This window comes from Hyperoodon ampullatus, assembly GCF_949752795.1.
Source record: "Hyperoodon ampullatus genome assembly, chromosome: 9".
NCBI classification, from domain to species: domain Eukaryota; kingdom Metazoa; phylum Chordata; class Mammalia; order Artiodactyla; family Ziphiidae; genus Hyperoodon; species Hyperoodon ampullatus.
Window position 1 is genome coordinate 94,413,941 of NC_136922.1, and position 25,558 is coordinate 94,439,498.

The following is a 25,558-nucleotide window of genomic DNA, read 5'->3' on the forward strand; positions in this document are numbered from 1 at the left end:
GGCTTCAGTAGTTGTGGCACATGGGCTCAGTAGTTGTGTCTCACTGGCTCTAGAGCACAGGCTCAGTAGTTGTGGTGCAGGGGCTTAGTTGCTCCGTGGCATGTGGGATCTTCCTGGACCAGGGCTCGAACCCATGTCCCCTGCATTTGCAGGTGGATTCTTAACCACTGCATCACCAGGGAAGCCCCATGAAATTTATTTTAAATAGTTGCAATTATCAATCATACTTGGAAAGGCCTTTCCTAGTGTGAGTTTTTTAAAAAATCTCTCCTGATTTCTTCTAAACTTTTTATGATTTCATTTTTTAAGTGAAGAAACTACAATTATTTTTATTGAAAAATGAGAAAGTGAAATATTATATTTATTGCATTATTTTTCTTAACATCTTTATGGAGTGTAATTGCTTTACAATGGTGTGTTAGTTTCTGCTGTATAACAAAGTGAATCAGCTATATGTATACATATATCACTATATCCCCTCCTTCTTGCTTCTCCCTCCCACCCTCCCTATCCCACCCCTCTAGGGGGACACAAAGCACCGAGCTGATCTCCCTGTGCTATGCAGCTGCTTCCCACTAGCTATTTATTTTACATTTGGTAGTGTATATATGTCAGTGCTACTCTCTCACTTCATCCCAGCTTACCCTTCCCCCTCCCCGTGTCCTCAAGTCCATTCTCTATGTCTGTGTCTTTATTCCTGTCCTGCCCCTAGGTTCATCAGAACCTTTTTTTTTAGATTCCATATATATGTGTTAGCATATGGTATTTGTTTTCTCTTTCTGACTTACTTCACTCGTATGACAGACTCTAGGTCCATCCACCTCCCTACAAATAGTTCAATTTCGTTTCTATTTATGGCTGAGTAATATTCCATTGTATATACGTGCCACATCTTCTCTATCCATTCAACTATCCGTGAACACTTAGGTTGCTTCCATGTCCTGGCTATTGTAAATAGAGCTGCAGTGAACATTGTGGTACATGTCTCTTCTTCAATTATGGTTTTCTCAGGGTATATGCCCAGTAGTGGGATTGCTGGGTCATATGGTAGTTCTACTTTTAGTTTTTTAAGGAACCTCCATACTGTTTTCCATAGTGGCAGTATCACTTTACATTCCCACCAACAGTGCAAGAGGGCTCCCTTTTCTCCACACCCTCTCCAGCATTTACTGCTTGTAGATTTCTTGATGATGGCCATTCTGACTGGTGTGAGGTGATACCTCATTGTAGTTTTGATTTGCATTTCTCTAGTGATTAGTGATGTTGAGCATCCTTTCATGTGTTTGTTGGCAATCTGTATATCTTCTTTAGACAAATGTCTATTTAGGTCTTCTGCCCATTTTGGGGTTGGGTTTTGTGTTTTTTTGATACTGAACTTCATGAGCTGCTTGTCAATTTTGGAGATTAATCTTTTGTCAGTTGCTTCATTTGCAAATATTTTCTCCCAATTTGAGGGTTGTCTTTTCATCTTATATATGGTTTCCTTTGTTGTGCAAAAGATTTTGTTTCATTACATCCCATTTGTTTATTTTTGTTTTATTTCAATTTCTCTAGGAGGTGGGTCAAAAAGGATCTTGCTGTGATTTATGTCATAGAGTGTTCTGCCTATGTTTTCCTCTAAGTGTTTTATAGTGTCTGGACTTAACATTTAGGTCTTTAATCCATTTTGAGTTTTTTGTTGTATACAGTGTTAGGGAGTGTTCTAATTTCATTCTTTTACATGTAACTGTCCAGTTTTCCCAGCACCACTTATTGAAGAGGCTGTTTTTTCTCCATTGTATATTCTTGCCTTCTTTTTCAAAGATAAGATGATCATATGTGTGTGGGTTTATCTCTGGGCTTTCTATCCTGTTCCACTGATTTTTATTTCTTTTTTGTGCCAGTACCAACCATACTGTCTTGATTAATGTAGCTTTGTAGTATAGTCTGAAGTCAGGGAGCCTGATTCCTCCAGCTCCGTTTTTCTTTCTCAAGATTCCTTTGGCTATTAGGGGTCTTTTGTGTTTCCATACAAGTTGTGAAATTTTTTGTTCTAGTTCTATGAAAAATGCCATTGGTAGTTTCATAGGGATTGCATTGAATGTGTAGATTGCTTTGGGTAGGATAGTAATTTTCACAATGTTTATTCTTCAATCCAAGAACATGGTATATCTCTCAATCTGTTTGTGTCGTCTTTGATTTCTTTCATCAGCGTCTTATAGTTTTCTGCATACAGGTCTTTTGTCTCCTTAGGTAAGTTTATTCCTAGGTATTTTATTCTTTTTGTTGCAATGGTAAATGGAAGGGTTTCCCTAATTTCTCTTTCAGATTTTTCATCGTTAGTGTATAGGAAAGCAAGAGACTTCTGTGCATCGATTTTGTATCCTGCTACTTTACCAAATTCATTGATTAGCTCTAGTAGTTTTCTGGTAACATGTTTAGGATTCTCTGTGTATACTATCATGTCATTGGCAAACAGTGACAGTTTTTTGTTTGTTTGTTTTGTTTTTTGCGGTACGTGGGCCTCTCGCTGCTATGGCTTCTCCCATTGCAGAGCACAGGCTCCGGACGTGCAGGGTCAGCAGCCATGGCTCACGGGCACAGCCGCTCTGCGGCATGTGGGGTCTTCCCAGACAAGAGCATGAACCCGTGTCCCCTGCATCGGCAGGCGGGCTCTCAACCACTGCGCCACCAGGGAAGCCCAACAGTGACAGTTTTACTTCTTCTTTTCCAATTTGGATTCCTTTTATTTCTTTTTCTTCTCTGATTGCTGTGGCTAAAAGTATGTTGAATAATAGTGGTGAGAGTGGGCAACCTGTCTTGTACCTAATCTTAGAGGAAATGGTTTCAGTTTTTCACCATTGAGAACGATGTTGGCTGTGAGTTTGTCATATATGGCCTTTATTATGTTGAGGTAGGTTCCCTATATGCCTCCTTTCTGGAGAGATTTTTTAATCATAAATGGGTGTTGAATTTTGTCAAAAGCTTTTTCTGCATCTATTGAGATTATCATATGGTTTTTATCCTTCAATTTGTTAATATGGTGTATTACATTGATTGACTTGCATAAATTGGAAAATCCTTGCATTCCCAGGATAAACCTCACTTGATCATGGTGTATGACCCTTTTAATGTGCTGTTGGATTCTGTTTGCTAGTATTTTGTTCAGGATTTTTGCATCTGTGTTCTTCAGTGATATTGGCCTGTAGTTTTCTTTCTTTGTGACATCTTTGTCTGGTTTTGGTATCAGGTGGTGGCCTGATGGTGGCCTCGTAGAATGAGTTTGGGAGTGTTCCTCCCTCTGCTATATTTTGGAAGAGTTTGAGAAGGATAGGTGTTAGCTCTTCTCTAAATGTTTGATAGAATTCGCCTGTGAAGCCATCTGGTCCTGGGCTTTTGTTTGTTGGAAGATTTTTAATCATAGTGTTTGTGATTGATCTGTTTATATTTTCTATTTCTTACTGGTTCAGTCTCAGAACATTGTGCTTTTCTAAGAATTTGTCCATTTCTTTCAGGTTATCCATTTTATTGGCATATAGTTTCTTGTAGTAATCTCTCATGATCCTTTGTATTTCTGCAGTGTCAGTTGTTACTTCTTTTTCATTTCTAATTCTATTGATTTGAGGCTTTTCCCTTTTTTTCTTGATGAGTCTGGCTAATGGTTTATCAATTTTGTTTATGTTCTCAAAGAACCAGCTTTTAGTTTTCTTGATCTTTGCTATTATTTCCTTCATTTCTTTTTCATTTATTTCTGATTTGATCTTTATGATTTCTCTTTGCTAACTTTGGGTTTTTTCTTTTCTTTCTCTGATTGCTTTACGTGTAAGGTTAGGCTGTTTATTTGAGATTTTTCTTGTTTCTTAAGGTAGGATTGTATTGCTATAAACTTCCCTCTTAGAACTGCTTTTGCTGCATCCCATAGTTTTGGGGTCATTGTGTTTTCATTGTCCTTTTTTTCTAGGCATTTTTGATTTCCTCTTTGATTTCTTCAGTAATCTCTTGGTTATTTAGTAGCATATTGTTTAGCCTCCATGTGTTTGTATTTTTTACGGTTTTATTTTCCTGTAATTGATATCTAGTCTCATAGTGCTGTGGTCAGAAAAGATACTTGATACAATTTCAATTTCGTTAAATTTACCAAGGGTTGATTTGTGACCCAAGATATGATCTATCCTGGAGAATGTTCCACGAGCACTTGAGAAGAAAGTGTATTGTGTTGTTTTTGGATTAAATGTCTTATACATATCAATTAAGTCCATCTTGTTTAATGTGTCATTTAAAGCTTGTGTTTCCTTATATATTTTCATTTTGGATGATCATTGGTGAAAGTGAGGTGTTAAAGTCCCCTACTATGATTGTGTTACTGTTGATTTCCCCTTTTATGGCTGTTAGCATTTGCCTTATGTATTGAGGTACTCCTATGTTGGATGCATAAATATTTACAATTGTTATATCTTCATCTTGGACTGATCCCTTTATCATTATGTAGTGTCCTTCTTCGTCTCTTATAATAGTCTTTATTTTAAAGTCTATTTTGTCTGATATGAGAATTGCTACTCCTGCTTTCTTCTGATTTCCATTTGCATGGAACATCTTTTTCCATCCCCTCACTTTCAGTCTGTATGTGTCCCTAGGTCTGAAGTGGGTCTCTTGTAGACAGCATATATATGGGTCTTGTTTCTGTATCCATTCAGCCAATCTATGTCTTTTGATTGGAGCATTTAATTCATTTACTTTTAAGGTAATTATCGACATGTATGTTCCTCTTTCTTCTATTGTGTTTGTTGCCTAGAGAAGTTCCTTTAGCATTTGTTGTAAAGCTGGTTTGGTGGTGCTGAATTCTCTTAACTTGTGCTTGTCTGTAAAGGGTTTTAATTTCTCCATCGAATCTGAGTGAGATCCTTGCTGGGTAGAGTAATCTTGGTTGTAGGTTTTTCCCTTTCATCACTTTAAATATGTCCTGCCACTCCCTTCTGGCTTGCACAGTTTCTGCTGAAAGATCAGCTGTTAACCTTATGGAGATCCCCTTGTATGTTATTTGTTGCTTTTCCCTTGCTGCTTTTAATATTTTTTCTTTGTATTTAATTTTTGATAGTTTGATTAATATGTGTCTTGGCATGTTTCTCCTTGGATTTATCCTGTATGGGGCTCTCTGTGCTTCCTGGACTTGATTGACTATTTCCTTTCCCATGTTAGGGAAGGGAAGTTTTCAACTATAATCTCTTCAAATATTTTCTCAGATGCTTTCTTTTTCTCTTCTTCTTCTGGGACCCCTAAATTCGAATGTTGGTGTGTTTAATGTTGTCCCAGAGGTCTCTGAGACTGTCCTCAATTCTTTTCATGCTTTTTTCTTTATTCTGCTCTGCGGTAGTTATTTCCTCTATTTTATCTTTCAGGTCACTTATCCATGCTTCTGTCTCAGTTATTCTGCTATTGATCCCTTCTAGAGAATTTTTAATTTCAGTTATTGTGTTTTCATCATTGTTTGTTTGCTCTTTAATTCTTCTATGTCCTCGTTAAACGTTTCTTGTATTTCCTCCATTCTAGTTCCAAGATTTTGGATCATCTTTATTATCATTACTCTGAATTTTTTTTCAGGTAGACTTATTTCCTCTTCATTTTTTTGGTCTGCTGGGTTTTTACTTTGCTCCTTCATCTGCTGCATATTTCTCTGTCTTCCCATTTTGTTTAACTTACTGTGTTTGGGGTCTCTTTTTTGCAGGCTGCAGGTTCATAGTTCCCATTGTTTTTGGTGTCTGCCCCCAGTGCATGAGGCTGGTTCACTGGCTTGTGTAGGCTTCCTGGTGGAGGGGACTGGTGCCTGTGTTCTGGTGGGTGGGGCTGGATCTTGTCTTTCTGGTGGGCAGGGCTGCATCTGGTGGTGTGTTTTGGGGTGTCTGTGAACTTAGTATGATTTTAGGCATTCTCTCTGCTAATGGGTGGGGTTGTGTTCCTGTCTTGCTAGTTGATTGGCATGGGGCATCAAGCACTGGAGATTGCTGGCCGTTGGGTGGAGCTGGGTCTTAGCATTGAGATGGAGGTCTCTGGGAGAGCTCTTGCTGATTGACATTACGTGGGGCCAGGAGGTCTCTGGTGATCCAAAGTCCTGAACCTGGCTCTGCCACCTCAGAGGCTGAGGCCTGACACCCAGCCAGAGCACCAAGACCCTGTCAGCCACAGAGCAGTGAATGTGGCAGTCTCCATTATGAAGTCAGATTATGAGGGTCTACAATAGCCATTCAGCTAGAACAGGCTGACTTGGTAGCAATCTGTCTACGAGGTTGTCTCCAGCAGCTGGTGGCTAAAAGAGTAGGTCTCCACATGTGCTGCCAGAATGTTAAACGTTTGTATAGCAGTCTTCATTGGGTTCAGTCATGGGTTTGGTACAGATCTTCTCAAAAACACCTTACTCTCGCAAGGCTGTGTGCTTGAAACAGCTCCTAAGCCTGCGGGTCTACGAGCTGCAGGAAGACGAGACCACCCAGGGCAGCCTGCAAGCCATGATTCTTGCCACGAACCCTGCTGCTGCCGTCGTGGAATTCAGCTTCCCCCGCTGCTGCTGGAAGAAGGCAGGAAAGGCTGCCCCGAGATGGCGGACATGTTGGCGCCATGCCTGATTTCACTTTTTACATTTAAATCTTTGATTCATTAGACATGTATCCTTCTGTAAGGTGTGAAATACAATTTTATTCTTGTGTCAGATTTGTCTCCTACATCTTCCCCATCTTGCTCACTGTGCTCACTTGCTCACTGTGCTCCACTCTGTCCTTTTGGCCAATTCACCAAGTTCACTCCCTACACAGTCTTTTTTTGCAGTTGCTTTTCTTTCTTTGTGATATTCTACCTTTGGATATTCCCAAGACATTCTCATCTCAAAGGTGTCTTCCTCAGAGAGGCATAACATAAAAAGTACTACCATGATATTGAACTGTCTTGAAATCTACCTATTTATGTTAATTCTGTTTGTCTCTGCTATTGTCAATTAAGTTTTTCCTATTGTTTAACTCCACAAGGCAGCCATTTTAAGCTTATTGCTAAATTCATTTTGGGTAGAATGGGAGACAGGGATTTGGGGACAATCCTGCTGCTCTGCCTCTAGGATAGAACATTAATGGAAAGGCATTAAAGGATCAGATTGATTTGCCCTTATTCTATAAGTACACTTCTCCATGGGTGCAAGATTACCACACCCTGGATTGAACATTAATCTTCAACATGAGATTTGAGAGTTTGTAAAATTATCAGAATTGCTATGAAGATGTTTTAGATACTAATTACTCATAAAAAGGTATGAGTAGCTTGATCTCACAGGATATTTTATATATAACAAAAACTGAACGACTGATCTTATAGCATTACAGTTAGATAGCACGAATATCTTACACATTTTAGGTAATCTAATATTTTAGACAAAGATATTCTGACTTTGCATTGAACAAGAATTGACTTTGACCTCTTCCCAGCCTCTTCAAAGGCCCTCACTTCTCCAAAAAAGTATTTAGGATTTTCGTATGAGCAATTGAGAACTGGGAGGGAACATCATACCATCGATTCCAACACCATCTTTATACAAATAGGGAAAGTAATAGGAGGGCAAAAAACCGGAACCTATTCAGAATTCATCTATGACATCACACTGACTCAAAGAGTCATCAGTAGGTGTTAACGTTGTTAATCCGGTTAATTGAATTAACAGAAGGTGTGGAAGGCGAGCCCTTAGATTTGTTTTCCATTAAATGGATTAAAACGGATAGTAATCCTCATTCTTTTAAAGGTGAATTTCAATTAGTTTATTACAGGTGTGACTATGAGGCCTTCCCAATTAAGGCTCCTCTCCTACCCGAAATGGGTCATTTAGCATTCTACTTTCAAGAGAGTACGTCCCATAAAATACCAACAAACTCTGTTGAGAAGGGTCTTTTTAAAAAAATTAATTTAAACAGTTTAGACTTTATGAACGAGCCCATGTTCATTTGCGTGTTCAATTTCCCAACTGCAAAACGTTACTGAGCATTTTACGACCGTGTCACACAATCCCCCGTGCAGCCGGGCGAGAAAAACAGGAGTCGGTTTAGGAAAGGGAGGCCTGTGGGAGTCAACGTCGCGCTTTGCGCAGGGAAGCCGCAGGGCGAGCCCGGCTGGAGTTAGCCATTTCCTTTCTTCCCCCGATACTTCGGGCTGCGGGGGTGCTGGCCGGGCAAACACCGAGGCTGGTCTCTGCGTCCCTCTACCCTTTCCCCTCATCCGCCTTGACTAACCAGCTGACAATCCCAACTCTCTGAAAGCGAGAGCGGGAGGCGACCGGCGCCATAGCCAGATCCGTCCCAGGCACATCTCGACGCTCGCCTTTGGGCGAGCCCCAAACGCGCCCCTGGTTTCCAGGTGCGAATAGGAAGCTTCTCCGGAAACCCCAGACCCCTCCCCTTTAGGAAGGGCGCAGACGGCGTCTCTGTTTCCAAGGAAACCGGTCTTGCCATGACGTCACTTCCGCTGACCTGTCTGGACTCCAGGCTGTTGGGAGGAAAAGAGGAAAACTGAGCCACAGCCACGACGGTGGATGTGAGCGTCTCCTGTCTGCGCATGCGCCCGCTCAGCGGCCTGCTTCTATTTATGTGGGGGATCCAACATGGCGGCCGCAACGATCCTGGCGATGGCGGAGCCCATCAGAACATAGTGGCGGGGAAGGGGGCACAGTCCGCACTCACGGTGGCGTCGGCGGCGACGGCTGAGGGTGGTGGAGGGAAGAAAAGCGACGGAGAGCAAAAGGAAGGGCAGGCAGGCAAACAACTCGGCGTAGAACCGAGCGCCGGCTCGAGCGAAGGCAGAGGGCCAGAACAGTGGGGATGGCGGAGCCACGCAGAGTAGCGTTTATTAGCCTGTCACCGGTGAGGCGGCGCGAGGCCGAGTTCCCGGGGGCCGAACGTGAGCCCGACTACCCTCGCGAGCCCCCCCGACTGGAGCCGCAGCCGTACCGGGAGCCGGCCCGGGCGGAGCAGTCGGCCCCGCGGGAGGTTGCCCCCCGGTCGGACCCGCAGCCCCCGCCGCGGGAGAAGCAGCTCCCCCAGCGCGAGGTCAGCCGCGCCGAGCCGCCCATGTCGCTGCAGCGCGAGCCCCCTAGGCCCGAGCCGCCGCCGCCGCCGCCGCTCCCGCAGTTGCACTTGCAGCCGCCTCCGCCGCGGGAGTCGGCTTCCCGGGCCGAGCCGCAGCAGAGGCCGCCGAAGGAAACAGTGCGCCTGGAGCTGGTGCTCAAGGATCCCACCGACGAGAGCTGCGTGGAGTTTAGCTACCCGGAGCTGTTGCTGTGCGGAGAACAACGGGTACAGAAGATCCCTCCCTCATCCCCCAGACCCCGGGAGCCTCAGGACCCGTCCGCCTCCCCCAGTGGTTTGCCCCTTCCGAAGCCCACCCTGCGTGTCTCGGGTCGCCCCAGAGGGTGGCTGGAGGGGGCAGGGGCCGAGCGGGTGGACGGGCGGTTGGTGCTGCTTTCCTCTGGTCCCCAGTGTTGGCCGAGGCTCCCACCCGGCTCCACCAACCACCCCCCCACCCCCCGCCATCGTACGCCCGCTCCAAACGCTGTTCCAAGCCGGCTTCCCTCTGCACCTTTCGAAACCTCAGGTTTCCTCTCGGCTTCCCACAAAAAATCTGGGGGCCCTGCACGTTGCGTTGTTAGGTTTTGCTTGCGGAGCTCCAGTTGGGGGACACGCCCCCCAGTCTGAAGCAGAGAGATTGTGTAACCTCTCCAGTATCATCCTTACCTTCATCGCTGTTGTGCTGGACGCTGAGATGTGCTTCTGAGCGTGGAGTATTTATCTTAATTGAAAGGGGATTTAAAAGTAATCTAAACATTTTCAGAGTAAGGATTCCACTTTAGGAATGGAGGTTACGTGGGTTAGTTATCTGGTTCCTTATTTTTCTCTCTCGTGTTGATATTGGTAAACCTTTTTAGCTTTGTTTTCTCTAGTGTTCATACAATAATTGAATGGGAGGGTGTCTCTTGTTGTATTTGGTGCCTACCATCATATCCTTATTTGAGTACATATCGTTAGTTTATTGGTCCTACTTGGAGGATATTGCACTTGGCCATTGTAATTTTTGGAGAGTGATAAAAAAAAACTTAGCTTTGAATTTCTAAAAACTTTATTGAAAATATATAGGTATGCCTTTGGTGGAACTGGTGAACAATGGAGATAGGAGAGAGGTTCGTTGGTAACTAATTTTTATTGTTGGTTGATGATGTTCAGAAGTAAACTAGAAAGGGAAATGGTAGAGTAACAATAATAAGAGAACAGTTTCCTCTGTTGTTTAGAGACTATGCTCTTTATTAGGTTTTGCTTTAGCACAGGTCTAATGGACTCCAGAAGTCACTTGTTTTATTTTCATCCTCAATTATCTTTATAGTTGAAATGAATAACTTAGTTTAAAAATATCATACTAAACAACGTCACTAGATTTTGTTTATTGTAAGGCCAACTAATCTTTTGATCATTATTTACAAATACTGCTGTGTGGTCAAACCAAAATGAATTGTTAAGGATAGAGATCATTTTGGTCATTTCCACATAACATTTTGTGCTTTAGATTCACTTTAGTGCCCCTGTCGTTTATAAAGTGATGCCATTTTTTTCCCACAAAGAGTTTTGCGAATACTGGATTGGAGCATTTTTCAAAAAAATTGTACTGTTTGCTCTTCTAATCTATGTAAACTTGCAGTTTTACTTCCTAATCTACTTCATAAGTTACAGGTGATTATATTTGGGAAAAATATATAGTAATGGCTAACATTTACTGATTTCTTACAATGTGCTAGACACAGTTCTAAGTGTGGTACATGGCTTGTGGAATTTAGTCCAGCAGAGCTCCATGAGACAGACACATTTATCCCACATTTTGCAAATAAGGAGGCTGGTGTACAAAGTGCTCATATGTAATCTTATTAATACTTTTTTCCATGCTAGTACCAATTCTTAGTAAAACAGAATTCTTACAATTAACTCATATAGTTTAAATTTAGAAAGTCCTGCCGAAATGAACTGAAATGAGAGTTATAGTAGATATACAAAGACCTCTGTTATGACCCTCTTTATGCTGTAATATTGATGCTATGATAAACTAATAATATGTATCTTTTAATTATAAGTATAAAGTTAATTTTGATACCCTATTGTACTAACTTGATAATGTCAGAATTAATAGTTTCATGGAATAGGAGAAAGGTGAATAATTCAGTTTAATTTTTCTGTTTACACTATCAATTTGGGGTATTTTAGTCCAGATTTCTTGTACATTCAGCCATATGTCATTTGTCATATGCCACTGAACCAAAAAATCCATTGCTTATACAGTGTACCTTTGCAACAAAGATTTGCCAGATTTTCCTATGATTACTCCCAGTGAACATATTTATTGCATAAGAAAGTGTAGAAAACACGTTTCTAAATGAAGTTGTCACATTTCCATGAAAGGAAATCCTAGGAAGAGAAACCATCAAAAAGCAAAATGTAAGCAATAGAATTGATCTGCAAAGTGATGATTCCCAAATTTGCCCTCAGGAGGAGTTCAGTTTATTTTTAGTGATATAATATTTTCAAAATAGTTTTAAGTTATTGTAATTGAACGACATACTATGTAGCAGGGTAAGAGTAGAAAGGGGAGGAAAAGAGATCTTGTAAAATTAAAAGAAGAAAAGTTTCTAAAATTTTGAAATAGCCATCTATCACCCAATAAGATTTTGCTTGATAGGTGTAAGTATAAAAAAATCTGTTACATGTGAATACCACCTGTACTAGGGTGAATTTAAATCATCCCCCTTTGTAAATACGAAATGAACAGTAAAACCCCAATTAACTGAATGCAGTTAGAAATTTTTCTAAACTTACTTCTTATTAATATGGAAAAACACGATTAAATGAGCGTGTGTTGGCAAAATATGGAAAACAAAACCTCGTCTAAGTTGTCAGGACACAGGTTAGCTAAACCCTTAACCTTGTTATCTGTAGAGTATTGATCCTTGATTGAGGCTGAGACATTGCAGTCATCTCTATCCTGAAAGATTAATTTGTTCACCATTTCTGGCTAAGGGGAATTGATACACAAGAAATTCTTGTTTAACTCTTAGTAAACCAGAAAGTCACTTAACCAGAAAAATCTTCCTATAAACATGATTAATTGAACATTCAGTATAAAAAGAAAATAAATGATTATAGTGTTAATGTGATTATGTTGTTACCAGAGAATTCTATGATATTCCATTGCTTGTCATACTGCATGTTTCGGATAACATATATGAAAGCTCTCCTGAAAATGATGTTAATGAGTTAACATCAAGAGACAGAATCATTGGGTCACTTTTGCCTGTGGGTGGTTGGTAATTTTGGTATTTACTAATTGTCAGGTCTTTTCACCTGAAAAACGTAAAGCTTACTTAGAGCCTTGATTGTGGATAGGCGTTATTTCTTAACTGTGAAAGAAAGGTGACTCAGTTTTCTTAAGTTTATTTTTATAGACTAGCAAGGGTAAATAAGAGATTTACTTTTGCTGCCTATATAAAGTCTACATAAAATAGTTCAGAATGGTGTATAAGGTGATTCTTGTTAAAAATATATATTCATGTATTTATATTTGCACATATAAAATGGGTCAGACCAGTAGTAAGACCTAGTGTTTGGACTTCATAGTGACATGGAGGAGACTGTTTATAATGGCAAGCAAGTCATGGTGGTTGTTTACTCTGCTTAACTTTAATCTCAAGTTAAGGCTATGCCCTGAATATGCCTCATACTTCCTATTTCATCACCAGTCTATTTCTGCTAGTTTGTTTCCTTTCAGGTCATATTTATATTTTCCATTGGTAACTCCTATTGGGATAAAGGATTCTATAAATATATTACTTACTATAATAGATAATTTTAAAAATTGATTCAAAAATTCCTTTAAGCTTTAAGATGTATCCTTTAATTCTAATGCCCTAGGTATGATGAATTGTTTTGTATTCATTATGTCCATATTTTTCTGTCATATTTTTAGATTAATCATGTCTCAGCCTTAATAGCCAGGATCATGTATCTCAGTTTCAAACTGTGCAAATCTTCATCCCTTCTGCATTTTTTCTTGCCCTTCAGGGCAAATCTGTATCTAATATTTCAGCTGTGATATATTTTCATTTTTAATTACTGCTTGAAGGTGCTACATCAGTAATAGCATCTAGCCTTTTTTTTTAATGAACTTCTTAGTTCATAATTAGATAAAAATAGCATTTTTATCCACATGTAGCTCCTTGTTTTGGGTTTTTTGTATATTGAAATATATATGTGTGTGTATATATGTATATCTATGAAATGTGTCTGTGAAAATAGTAAAGGATGTGATGTATCTTTTTGTTTGTTTTGGTCAATAGATGGTAAATGTGGGATCCTAGCTCTGTGTGTGTGTGTGTGTGTTTTTTTAAATTTATATATATATATATTTTTTTAATGTTGAGCCTTCTTTTAAAATTTATTTATTTTTATTTTTGGCTGTGTTGGGTCTTCGTTTCTGTGCAAGGGCTTTCTCTAGTTGTGGCAAGCGGGGGCCACTCTTCATCGTGGTGCGCGGGCCTCTCACTGTCGTGGCCTCTCGTTGCGGAGCACAGGCTCCAGACGCGCAGGCTCAGTAGTTGTGACTCACAGGCCTAGTTGGTCCGCGGCATGTGGGATCTTCCCAGACCAGGGCTCGAACCCGTGTCCCCTGCATTAGCAGGCAGATTCTCAACCACTGCGCCACCAGGGAAGCCCTAAATTTATTTTTTATAAATGTATTTATTTTATTTATTTATTTTTGACTGCGTTAGGTCTTCGTTGCAGTGCGTGGTCTTTCTCTAGTTGCGGTGAGCAGGGGCTGCTCTTCATTGCGGTGCGTGGGCTTCTCATTGCGGTGGCTTCTCTTGTTGTGGAGCACGGGCTCTAGGTGCACGGGCTTCAGTAGTTGTGGCACACAGGCTCAGTAGTTGTGGCTTGCGGGCTCTAGAGTGCAGGCTCAGGAGTTGTGGTGCACGGGCTTAGTTGCTCCACGGCATGTGGGATCTTCCCGGACCAGGGCTTGAGCCCATGTCCCCTGCATTGGCAGGTGGATTCTTAACCACTTTGCCACCAGGGGAGCCCTTGTGTGTGTGTTTTAAACCATGCATTATAGTAGATTTTCATAGTAGATTTTCACTCTCCTTGCTAGAAAGAAGCTATGATAATATAATCTGTTTGTAGCTATTGAACTTTTGTGCTTTGTTTACAAGTCGTATGTATTTTCTGAATGGATATTCATTGACAGGATGTAGGTGGTACAGAGGTGGTCAATGCTAGGCCTCAGCAAAAAGCTGTAGCAGCTACAGATACTCCAGTGCTAACTCAGGGCAGATGATTAAATGTTGATTGTAATAACCTAGATTCCAATAACCTTTTAGAAGCATTGTCTGACCAAAGTGGTTAATCTTTGTTGGGAAGATCTCAAACTAGAGTTATAGGTGGGATTTTCATGTTTGCCTAATTTTCTTGGGTTTCTTTGGCCTTTTTATTTTGGATGGAGTAACCATAGATCATTTTGTGGGTGAAGACAGTTTGAATTGTTGTGTTCTTAACCACCAAAAAACTTTAGAATGTGTAAGAGTTCATTAAAACTGCAAATATTTTTGCTATAAACCAACATTTCATTCTAGTTCCTTTTTTTTACTTTTGAATTTTTTGTTTTCTAATTTTAAAATTTTTTAATTTTTTAAATGAAGTGTAGTTGATTTACAGTGTTATATTAGTTTCCTTTTTAGTGACTTTTTTATTTAAAAAAATTTTTTTTGAATTTATTTATGTATTTTTGGCTGTGTTGGGTCTTCGTTGCTGTGCGCGGGCTTTCTCTAGTTGCAGCGAGCAGGGCTGCTCTTTGTTGCGGTGTGTGGGCTTCTCATTGCAGTGGCTTCTCTTGTTGCAGAGCATGTGATCTAGCCGTGGGGGCTTCAGTAGTTGTGGCACGCAGGCTCAGTAGTTGTGGCTTGCGGGCTCTAGAGCACAGGCTCAGTAGTTGTGGCACACGGGCTTAGTTGCTCTGTAGCATATGGAATCTTCCTGGACCAGGGCTCGAACCCATGTCGCCTGCATTGGCAGGTGGATTCTTAACCACTGTGCCACCAGGGAGGTCCCTTTTTAGTTACTTTTTAATGCTTCTAACTTATTTGTTAATATTTGGAAAAATTTACTCAGTTTTTTAAATTTAGATATATTCAACTCTGGTTGAAGTAATACTAATACTTCTATTTCTTTTACCATTCACTTTGAAGCAGAAGAAGCCCGTTTACATGGAAGACCCGTTCAATGATGATCATCAAGAGAGGCAAGAAGTGGAAATGTTGGCCAAGAAGTTTGAAATGAAATATGTGAGTATAATAAACTTTTCACAGAGGTAGTTTTATCCTGTTGGCCTATTTTTTTTTTCTGTGACAGTTTGGGAGGGCTGATAGCATCCATTGCCCACATTATCTTGTTCTAACAGATTGAACCCCAATAAATGGTTAGATGGTCCTATAAAGATTCTGATAGGTTTGTGATGGTTGTAATAGTAGCTATCATTTATTGTACTCCTTCTAGAGTTCAGGCAGTTTGCTTATCATCATTATCTCCAATCCTTATAACAACACTCCAAGGTAAGTAACATGGACCACATTTTACAGGTGAAGGAACAGGCTCTGAGCTTAAGATTGAATAACTGATCCAAGGTCACACAGTGGCAAGGATGGGGCTGCATATCCAGGTCTATCCGGCTCTGATCCTTTGCTCTTTGCACTGCCATTGAGAACACTATTTTAATTCCTTTGGTGTAGTAGTTCTCAAACCTTCCTGCCTCTTAAGAGTTTAAGAGAATGCCTGTGTATACTTCTAGGCCACTGGGTTCAGGATCAATCAGAAGCAGCATGAAATTTCTTTATAAGTATCTTGTCTACCTTAAAATTCATGTGCATTTTATATTCTTTGCCACAGTAGATTGGCATTTGTTTTAATATAAAAATAAATTTGAATTACCTGATTGTAAAGTTGCTTAATGTTATTCTCAATTTTTCTAGTATAATTGACTTTGTTGGAAGATCCCCCCATCCCCTCCCCATTTTTATCTTATGGCTTTAACTACCCTTTGTCTCTTTGCTAAAACATGACCCAGGAGAAGCAAGACCTTACCCTTTGTGGTTCCCCTGTGAGCATTGAAAAGTATCTCACAGAGATAGAATATCAGCTCACACTAGCTCTGTCATTCATGTTATCTTCAAAATGCAGCTACGGTCTTGGTGGACACTTGTTGGCTCTTTGCGGTAATGAAGAAACAGTTTGGGGATGGAGAAAATACATGAGAATATTTTAAAATGTGGGTCAGGTTCTAGGCCATACTTTGCCAGCTACTAGTTGTGTCCATTGGTGAGGTTATTTAACCTCTTTGGGCCGTAGTTTTCTTATCTGTAAATTGAGATGTGCAGGTTTTTCACAGCCCCTTCTGGCTCTGTATTCTGTGGCTGTATAATATCTTTAGGGGTGGACTAATGGGTGTTTCCATGGAAGGAAGAGCCAAAGTTGTTACATTTGTAGTGTTAATTATAATACAGTGTTCTCAGATTATAAATCCTAAAATAACTGTCTATACTTTTTATACAGATTAATACATTGGTTAAATTTAATGTTTTAACCAGGTAGTACATTTACATGGTTCAAATTCAAAAATGAAAAAAAATATAGAGTGAAAAATCTTCCTTTTATTCTACTGTCCACCCACCTAATTTCACTTCCTAGAGGCAAGTAATATTCTTGGGTGTCCTTCCAGAGATATTTTATGTGTATCTCTCTATATACATTATTCCTCTCTCTACCCCACACCCCTTTTTACACATGTTACAGAATGCATTACATGGTTCTGCTCTTTGCTTTTTTCATTTACTATATCTTGGAGATTTTTTTCATATCAGGACAAAGAGAGCTAGCTTTCTCTCATTTTTAAGGCTACATGGTATTCCATTGTATGGACATATCACCGTTTATTTAACTAGTCCCCACATAATTTCAGTTGTTTCCAAAAATTTACCCTTCTAATAGTGCTGCAGTAAAGTACTTAGTAGCATGCCATTTCACACATTTTCAAGTTTATCTTCAGAACAGATTCCTAGAAGGGGAATTTTTAGGTCAAAAGATTTATGCATTTATAGTTGTGGTATATACAGTATTACCAAATTACCAGTTTCTACTCCCTCCAACACTATATTAGAGTGCCTTTTTTCCCCATGGGTTATAACACCAAGGATTAGATTGCCCTTTGCAAGTGGAAAATTCCTAGCATATCCTGTAAGCAATGTACCTTACAGTTAGCATTAAATCTTACTGGGAAGCTCTTGGATAGTTCTTGGCATAGAAAAACCAGTGTTCTGAAGAAGTTGGTTGATGTGTGAAATTGTTTCAAATAACTGGGATATATCCAAGCACTGTCATTGTGCAGGGATAAAATGTTATTCTTGTTATAATCCAAATTAATGGGCTGTATTTCTTCTCTAGATTTTTATTTTGGCTACTGACTCTCTTATTTCCATTCTAAGTAGAGATTTAAAATGTCCTACCTCATGAAGGCTTTATGTGCATAAACCTAAAAGCATGCCATGAATATTATATCCATGAATGTTAAATATGCATATTATTACAAATTATTTGGAACCTTTTAAGAAAATCATCAGGCTAAAAGGGACCTGGGAGAAGATATCTTGCCAGCTCTAGGCTCTAGGCTTCACAAAAGATCACTCTTAAACAACAAAGATTTTTATTGGTGTTCAGGCACATCATATGCAGACGTCTATATGTATATTTATACATATGTTGTATATTTATTTATACAAACACTATATATATATTTATATTTTAAGTAAAAGAAAATCTTCTAGATATTTGCAAAATACTAACCCACCAAAGTTAGATTTCTTTTTTTTGCAGATGAGAAAAGGATGACTTAGTTCTTTGAGGTTTATAAAACACAGATAAAACTTGTATCCCTAGCTACCTTTTCTTCTTTCTTTTTTTTCCTTCATAATATAACTTAGATTTCCTTGTCATTATTTCTGAAAATTGCTTAAGGTTACTTCTAGCCCTTTGTTTCTTGGAACGAGAGGTGGAGTTATTTGTTAAATTTTGTGTATAAATAATAAAATATTTGAGCATTTTTGTTGGACATACAAAGAGACATGGTATTTGCCGCCTCCTGGAGAAACTTTCAAAATCACTGGGAAGACAAAACATAAATATGACACACAAATTCAGGGCCTATGGAAATGAATGACTCTCCTTTGGGGACCTGAAAGTGAGTAGAAGTCCCATTCTTGAAATTGGAAGGAATTTTGGAGCCTTGAATGGATACTTTCAATCTCCTTTCTACCCTTTGTAGGCTAGCAATGGATGAGACGTGGCAGCAGCAATATATTGTAGTGGAAGGAGCCAGGATTATGAGTTAATGCAGCTAGATTCTGATCCTCTCTTTGCCATAACTAGCTAGGTGACCTTAGTGAAGGCTCTTGGCTTTTTTATGCTTTAGTATGTGTGAGGGGAAAATAAGGTCTGCTTAGTCAACTTTATAGTACAAAGGTTTTGTCAAAATAAGAGGAAAAATAGATATTAGTGTTTGAAATATTTAAAGTGCTATCTAAATGTGAAATGCTGTTCAGTCACTTAAACATATCATTCTTTTTTTCCTTTCTGAAAAATAATTTATTTAAGGAAGTAGCAAGTAACTGATTAATTTTGCAAAAGAATAGTCATTAAAACACCTAATATTTTTCTCTCCCTTCCACTCAGCCAGATATATGTGTGTGTGTGTGTGTATATATATATATTTTTTTAAATTAATTTATTTACTTTTGGCTGCGTTAGGTCTTCGTTGCTGCACGTGAGCTTTCTCTAGTTGTGGTGAGTGGGAGCTAGTCTTTATTGCGGTGCAGGGGCTTCTCGTTGCCATGGCTTCTCTTGTTGTGGAGCGTGGGCTCTAGGCATGTGGGCTTCAGTAGTTGTGGCACGCAGGCTCAGTAGTTGTGGCTCACGGGCTTTGTTGCTCTGCGGCATGTGGGATCTTCCTGGACCAGGACTTAAACCCGTGTCCCCTGCATTGGCAGGCGGATTCTTAACCACTGTGCCACCAGCGAAGCCCGGGCAGATATATTAACCTGGCCTCTTGATTACCCCGAGGGCTAGACCAATTCGGTGAATTACTTCATTGCATAAAACAGAAATTAAAACATACCATTCTTGTAGAGAATTGCTCTTATTCTGTACCTGTCATAAATTCTTTTTATGTAAACATCTATGTGGTTTTAACCTCTTTTAATTGATGACCCCACTGATTTTGATCTTTTAGTTCAGGCATTCTATACCAAGTGGCCTTTATTTTTCGTCCTCCAGTCACTTTTTACATATTCTTCTTAAATATTGTGGTCTTCTTAAAGACTACAACAGATTATTTGGAGCCCTTTAAGAAAATCATCAGCCGGGACTTCCGTGGTGGCGCAGTGGTTAGGAATCCACCTGCCAGTGCAGGGGACATGGGTTTGAGCTCTGGTCTGGGAAGATCCCACATGCCGTGGAGCAACTAAGCCCGCGTGCCCCAACTACTGAAGCCCATGCACCTAGAGCCCATGCTCCACAACAGGAGAAGCCACTGCAATGAGAAGCCCGTGCACCACAGTGAAGAGTAGCCCCTGCTCGCCGCAACTAGAGAAAGCCTGTGCGCAGCAGTGAAGGCCCAACGCAGCCAAAAAAAAGAAAAAAAAGAAAATCAGCAGCCAGAAGTCACCTGGGAGAAGATACCTTGTCTAATCCTAGGCTTTCACAAAAGATCACTGTTAAGCAACAAATGAAGATATTTACTGACCTATTGTTTACTGTCCTTTAGTTACTTTAGTGCCTGAAATTCAGGAGTAGCAAATTCAGATGTCCCCAGTTTCCCCTGATTAATCAGTGAAACAAGCCAGATGGACAATAAAGGTGGGGGATTGTTCCAAACAGGGGCCAGCACGTGCTCTGTCTAAAGGGGACATTGCTACTCAGTTCCAGCCTTTGTTACTTTGTAGGAATTTGGGCTTAGGGTTGCCAGCTCTTTCCATTTCTCAAAAGATGGCTGAAATCTGGATTTTACTCTGTTATCTCTTACTTTTAAAAAAAAAATAAATTAATTTATTTATTTTTGGCTGCATCGGGTCTTTGTTGCTGCACGCGGGCTTTCTCTAGTTGCGGCGAGTGGGGGCTACTCTTCGTTGCAGTGCGCGGGCTTCTCGTTGCGGAGCATGGCGCACGGGCTTCAGTAGTTGTGGCTCATGGACTCTAGAGCAGAGGCTCAGTAGTTGTGGCGCACAGGCTTAGTTGCTCCGCGGCATGTGGGATCTTCCCAGACCAGGGCTCGAACCCGTGTCCCCTGCATTGGCAGGTGGATTCTTAACGACTGCACCACCAGGGAAATCTGATTATCTCTTACTTTTTTTTTTTTTTTTTTTTTGCGGTACGTGGGCCTCTCACTGTTGTGGCCTCTCCCGCTGCAGAGCACAGGCTCCGGACGCGCAGGCTCAGCAGCCGTGGCTCACGGGCCCAGCTGCTCCGCGGCATGTAGGATCCTCCCGGACCGGGGCACAAACCCGTGTCCCCTGCATCGGCAGGCGGACTCTCCACCACTGCGCCACCAGGGAAGCCCTATCTCTTACTTTTAAATGTGGGCTTCTAACTAAAACACCTACTGGGCCAAACCAAATGTCCATCTATGGGTCAGATTCGGCTCTCAGGCTTTTGTTTGAGACCTTTGTGTACTTGCTTCACTATTTTTTTCCTAATATATTTAACTCATCAGTTCATCTACTTTTACATTCTGCCCTTTCTCTTCTGCGAGCAGAGTGGTTGGTGGTGCGTGTGGGGACGTGTACCATTTCCATTGTGGAGGAGCGTGCGTTTGTACGAAGTTTCAGAGAACGGAGCATGTTAAACTCAATTGGGGGTTTCCAGATACGGAGAAAAATGGGATGCAACTTGATCTCAGAAAATTGACAAATGTATTAACGGGTCCAATGACCAAGGAGGTGGAAAGTATAAAATAAATCTTATGTGTATAGTTTTCAAAAAAAAAAATAGGATGCATTGAGATGTGGCTGCGTCCAAGGGTGATGTTAGTGATGAATTCTGTGTTTCGCTGGAAGGCCTGAGAGGCAAGTTTATGGGCTTTTTGTGGTCTTTAGTATATCTAGCTGTTGCTTGTGCTGGAGAGGAGTTGAGTGGGGGGGAGCAAGTGGCCACCTGAGGGAGAAGGGAAGGCTACTTGTGGAGTATAGGATGTGCCTCATCCTGCAGCAGCTGCTTGTGGAAGAAGGATTGAGACAGCTTTGGTGATAGCAGAAATTATGGAGAGTATAGAACCCTGTATTGAATGGTTGGTTTGTGTTTTTTCCCCCATTCTGTCCTATTTTTATTGTCTATGTCATATTTCCTGTTATGTTACTCTTCAGGTAACGTGACACTGTGTATTCAGCATCATTTGCTAAACGTTCTTTTGGGAACAGAACAGTATAAGTATTCAGCACTTACTTTTACCTAGAGTATATTAAATTGGTTGTTGTACATAAATCTTAATAAATAGCTAAGTCCGAGTTTGGACATTTGACATTTGTCTTGTTGGTTCCTGTAGGAAGGAAGCAGGATACAGTTTAAAGAGGCCCCTGTGACTGTCCTCATTCCCAGTTTTAAGGCTCCAAATGTGGAGACTAAATATCCTACTTTCCAGTTCAGTTTTTAGATGGTTTCTAGGTTGTGTATGTTTTTCCGAGGCCATGTATACTGTAGATCAGGGAATGAGGTTTGGTTTGATGGGTGTAGACTTGTTCTCTAAGCCTTCTAGGGCATAGGATAACCTATGGTGGTTGGCAGATTTCTTTTAGTGATTTTTCGCACTCTGTTACCCCAGCCATCTTGAAAGATAATGCTATCCTAGAATTGGATATAAATTCAGTAATCTAAATGAAAGTGCTTAACACAGTACCTGATACATCGCAGTTAATACTGTTTGAATCCGAATGACTCTCTAAACAGGAAGACATGTATTTCTGCCAGGCATTTATTAGCATTTATAAAATCACATTATGACTTTATATCTGCTTACTATACCACATAGACTTTGAATACCACTTTTAATTTATTTTTCTTTTTTTATTAGTTTCTGCTTTATAACAAAGTGAATCAGTCATACATATACATCTGTTCCCACATCCCCTCCCTCATGCATCTCCCTCCCTCCCACCCTCCCCATCCCACCCCTCCAGGCGGTCACAAAGCACCGAGCTGATCTCCCTGTGCTCTGCGGCTGCTTCCCACTATCTATCTACCTTACGTTTGGTAGTGTATATATGTCCATGCCTCTCTTTCCCTTTGTCACAGCTTACCCTTCCCCTTCCCCATATCCTCAAGTCCATTCTCAAGTAGGTCTGTGTCTTTATTCCCGTTTTACCCCTAGGTTCTTCATGACATTTTTTTTTTTTAAATTCCATATATATGTGTTAGCATACGGTATTTGTCTTTCTCTTTCTGACTTACTTCACTCTGTATGACAGACTCTAGGTCTATCCACCTCATTACAAATAGCTCAGTTTCGTTTCTTTTTATGGCTGAGTAATATTCCATTGTATATATGTGCCACATCTTCTTTATCCATTCATCCGATGATGGACACTTAGGTTGTTTCCAGCTCCGGGCTATTGTGAATAGAGCTGCAATGAACATTTTGGTACATGTCTCTTTTTGAATTATGGTTTTCTCAGGGTATATGCCTAGTAGTGGGATTGCTGGGTCATATGGTAGTTCTATTTGTAGTTTTTTAAGGAACCTCCATACTGTTCTCCATAGTGGCTGTACCAATTCACATTCCCACCAGCAGTGCAAGAGTGTTCCCTTTTCTCCACACCCTCTCCAGCATTTATTGTTTCTAGATTTCTTGATGATGGCCATTCTGACTGGTGTGAGATGATATCTCATTGTAGTTTTGATTTGCATTTCTCTAATGATTAATGATGTTGAGCATTCTTTCATGTGTTTGTTGGCAGTCTGTATATCTTCTTTGGAGAAATGCCTATTTAAGTCTTCTGCCCATTTTTGGATTGGGTTGTTTGTTTTTTTGCTATTGAGCTGCATGAGCTGTTTATAAATTTTGGAGATTAATCCTTTGTCAGTTGCTTCATTTGCAAATATTTTCTCCCATTCTGAGGGTTGTCTTTTGGTCTTGTTTATGGTTTCCTTTGCTGTGCAAAAGCTTTGAAGTTTCATTAGGTCCCATTTGTTTATCTTTGTTTTTATTTCCATTTCTCTAGGAGGTGGGTCCAAAAGGATCTTGCTGTGATTTATGTCATAGAGTGTTCTACCTATGTTTTCCTCTAAGAGTTTGATAGTTTCTGGCCTTACATTTAGGTCTTTAATCCATTTTGAGCTTATTTTTGTGTATGGTGTTAGGGAATGATCTAATCTCATACTTTTACATGTCCCTGTCCAGTTTTCCCAGCACCACTTATTGAAGAGGCTGTCCTTTCTCCACTGTACATTCCTGCCTCCTTTATCAAAGATAAGTTGGCCATATGTGCGTGGGTTTATCTCTGGGCTTTCTATCCTGATCCACTGATCTATCTTTCTGTTTTTATGCCAGTACCACACTGTCTTAATTACTGTAGCTTTGTAGTATAGTCTGAAGTCAGGCAGCCTGATTCCTCCAGCTCCGTTTTTCGTTCTCAAGATTGCTTTGGCTATTCGGGGTCTTTTGTTTTTCCAAACAAATTTTGAAATTTTTTGTTCTAGTTCTTTGAAAAATGCCAGTGGTAGTTTGATAGGGATTGCATTGAATCTGTAGATTGCTTTGGGTAGTAGAGTCATTTTCACAATATTGATTCTTCCAATCCAGGAGCATGGTATATCTCTCCATCTATTTATATCATCTTTAATTTCTTTCATCAGTGTCTTATAATTTTCTGCATACAGGTCTTTTGTCTCCTTAGGTAGGTTTATTCCTAGATATTTTATTCTTTTTGTTGCAATGGTAAATGGGAGTGTTTTCTTGATTTCATTTTCAGATTTTTCATCATTAGTGTACAGGAATGCCAGAGATTTCTGTGCATTAATTTTGTATCCTGCTACTTTACCAAATTCATTGATTAGCTCTAGTAGTTTTTCGGTAGCATCTTTAGGATTCTCTATGTATAGTATCATGTCATCTGCAAACAGTGACAGCTTTACTTCTTCTTTTCCAATTTGGATTCCTTTTATTTCCTTTTCTTCTCTGATTGCTGTGGCTAAAACTTCCAAAACTATGTTGAATAAGAGTGGTGAGAGTGGGCAGCCTTGTCTTGTTCCTGATCTTAGTGGAAATGGTTTCAGTTTTTCACCATTGAGGACAATGTTGGCTGTGGGTTTGTCATATATGGCCTTTATTATGTTGAGGAAAGTTCCCTCTATGCCTACTTTCTGCAGAGTTTTTATCATAAATGGGTGTTGAATTTTGTCAAAAGCTTTCTCTGCATCTATTGAGATGATCATATGGTTTTTCTCCTTCAACTTGTTAATATGGTGTATCACATTGATTGATTTGCGTATATTGAAGAATCCTTGCATTCCTGGAATAAACCCCACTTGATCATGGTGTATGATCCTTTTAATGTGCTGTTGGATTCTGTTTGCTAGTATTTTGTTGAGGATTTTTGCATCTATGTTCATCAGTGATATTGGCCTGTAGTTTTCTTTCTTTGTGACATCCTTGCCTGGTTTTGGTATCAAGGTGATGGTGGCCTCGTAGAATGAGTTTGGGAGTGTTCCTTCCTCTGATATTGTTTGGAAGAGTTTGAGAAGGATGGGTGTTAGCTCTTCTCTAAATGTTTGATAGAATTCGCCTGTGAAGCCATCTGGTCCTGGGCTTTTGTTTGATGGAAGATTTTTAATCACAGTTTCAATTTCAGTGCTTGTGATTGGTCTATTCATATTTTCTATTTCTTCCTGAGTCAGTCTTGGTAGGTTGTGCATTTCTAAGAATTTGTCCATTTCTTCCAGGTTGTCCATTTTATTGGCATAGAGTTGCTTATAGTAATCTCTCATGATCTTTTGTATTTCTGCAGTGTCAGTTGTTACTTCTCCTTTTTCATTTCTAATTCTACTGATTTGAGTCTTCTCCCTTCTTTTCTTGATGAGTCTGGCTAATGGTTTGTCAATTTTGTTTATCTTCTCAAAGAACCAGCTTTTAGTTTGGTTAATCTTTGCTATCGTTTCCTTCATTTCTTTTTCATTTATTTCTGATCTGATCTTTATGATTTCTTTCCTTCTGCTAACTTTGGGGGTTTTTTGTTCTTCTTTCTCTAATTGCTTTAGGTGCAGGGTCAGGTTGTTTACTCGAAATGTTTCCTGTTTCTTAAGGTGGGATTGTATTGCTATAAACTTCCCCCTTAGAACTGCTTTTGCTGCGTCCCATAGGTTTTGGGTCGTCGTGTCTCCATTGTCATTTGTTTCTAAGTATTTCTTAATTTCCTCTTTGATTTCTTCAGTGATCACTT

The 25,558-nt window shown here is 40.1% G+C and overlaps 1 protein-coding gene across 1 annotated transcript in view; it reads left to right on the forward strand.

Annotated features, from left to right (window-relative positions):
* Window positions 1-8,822: 8,822 nt before the first annotated feature.
* The window catches only part of UBN2 (ubinuclein 2), a gene marked incomplete at both ends in the record, with an annotated part of 81,731 nt that continues 64,995 nt past the window's right edge, over window positions 8,823-25,558 (forward strand). Inside the window, 2 exons of the mRNA XM_079711023.1 lie at window positions 8,823-9,296; window positions 15,278-15,370. Coding sequence (XP_079567149.1) covers window positions 8,823-9,296; window positions 15,278-15,370 — 567 coding nt within the window. The remainder of the gene's footprint in view (window positions 9,297-15,277; window positions 15,371-25,558) is intronic.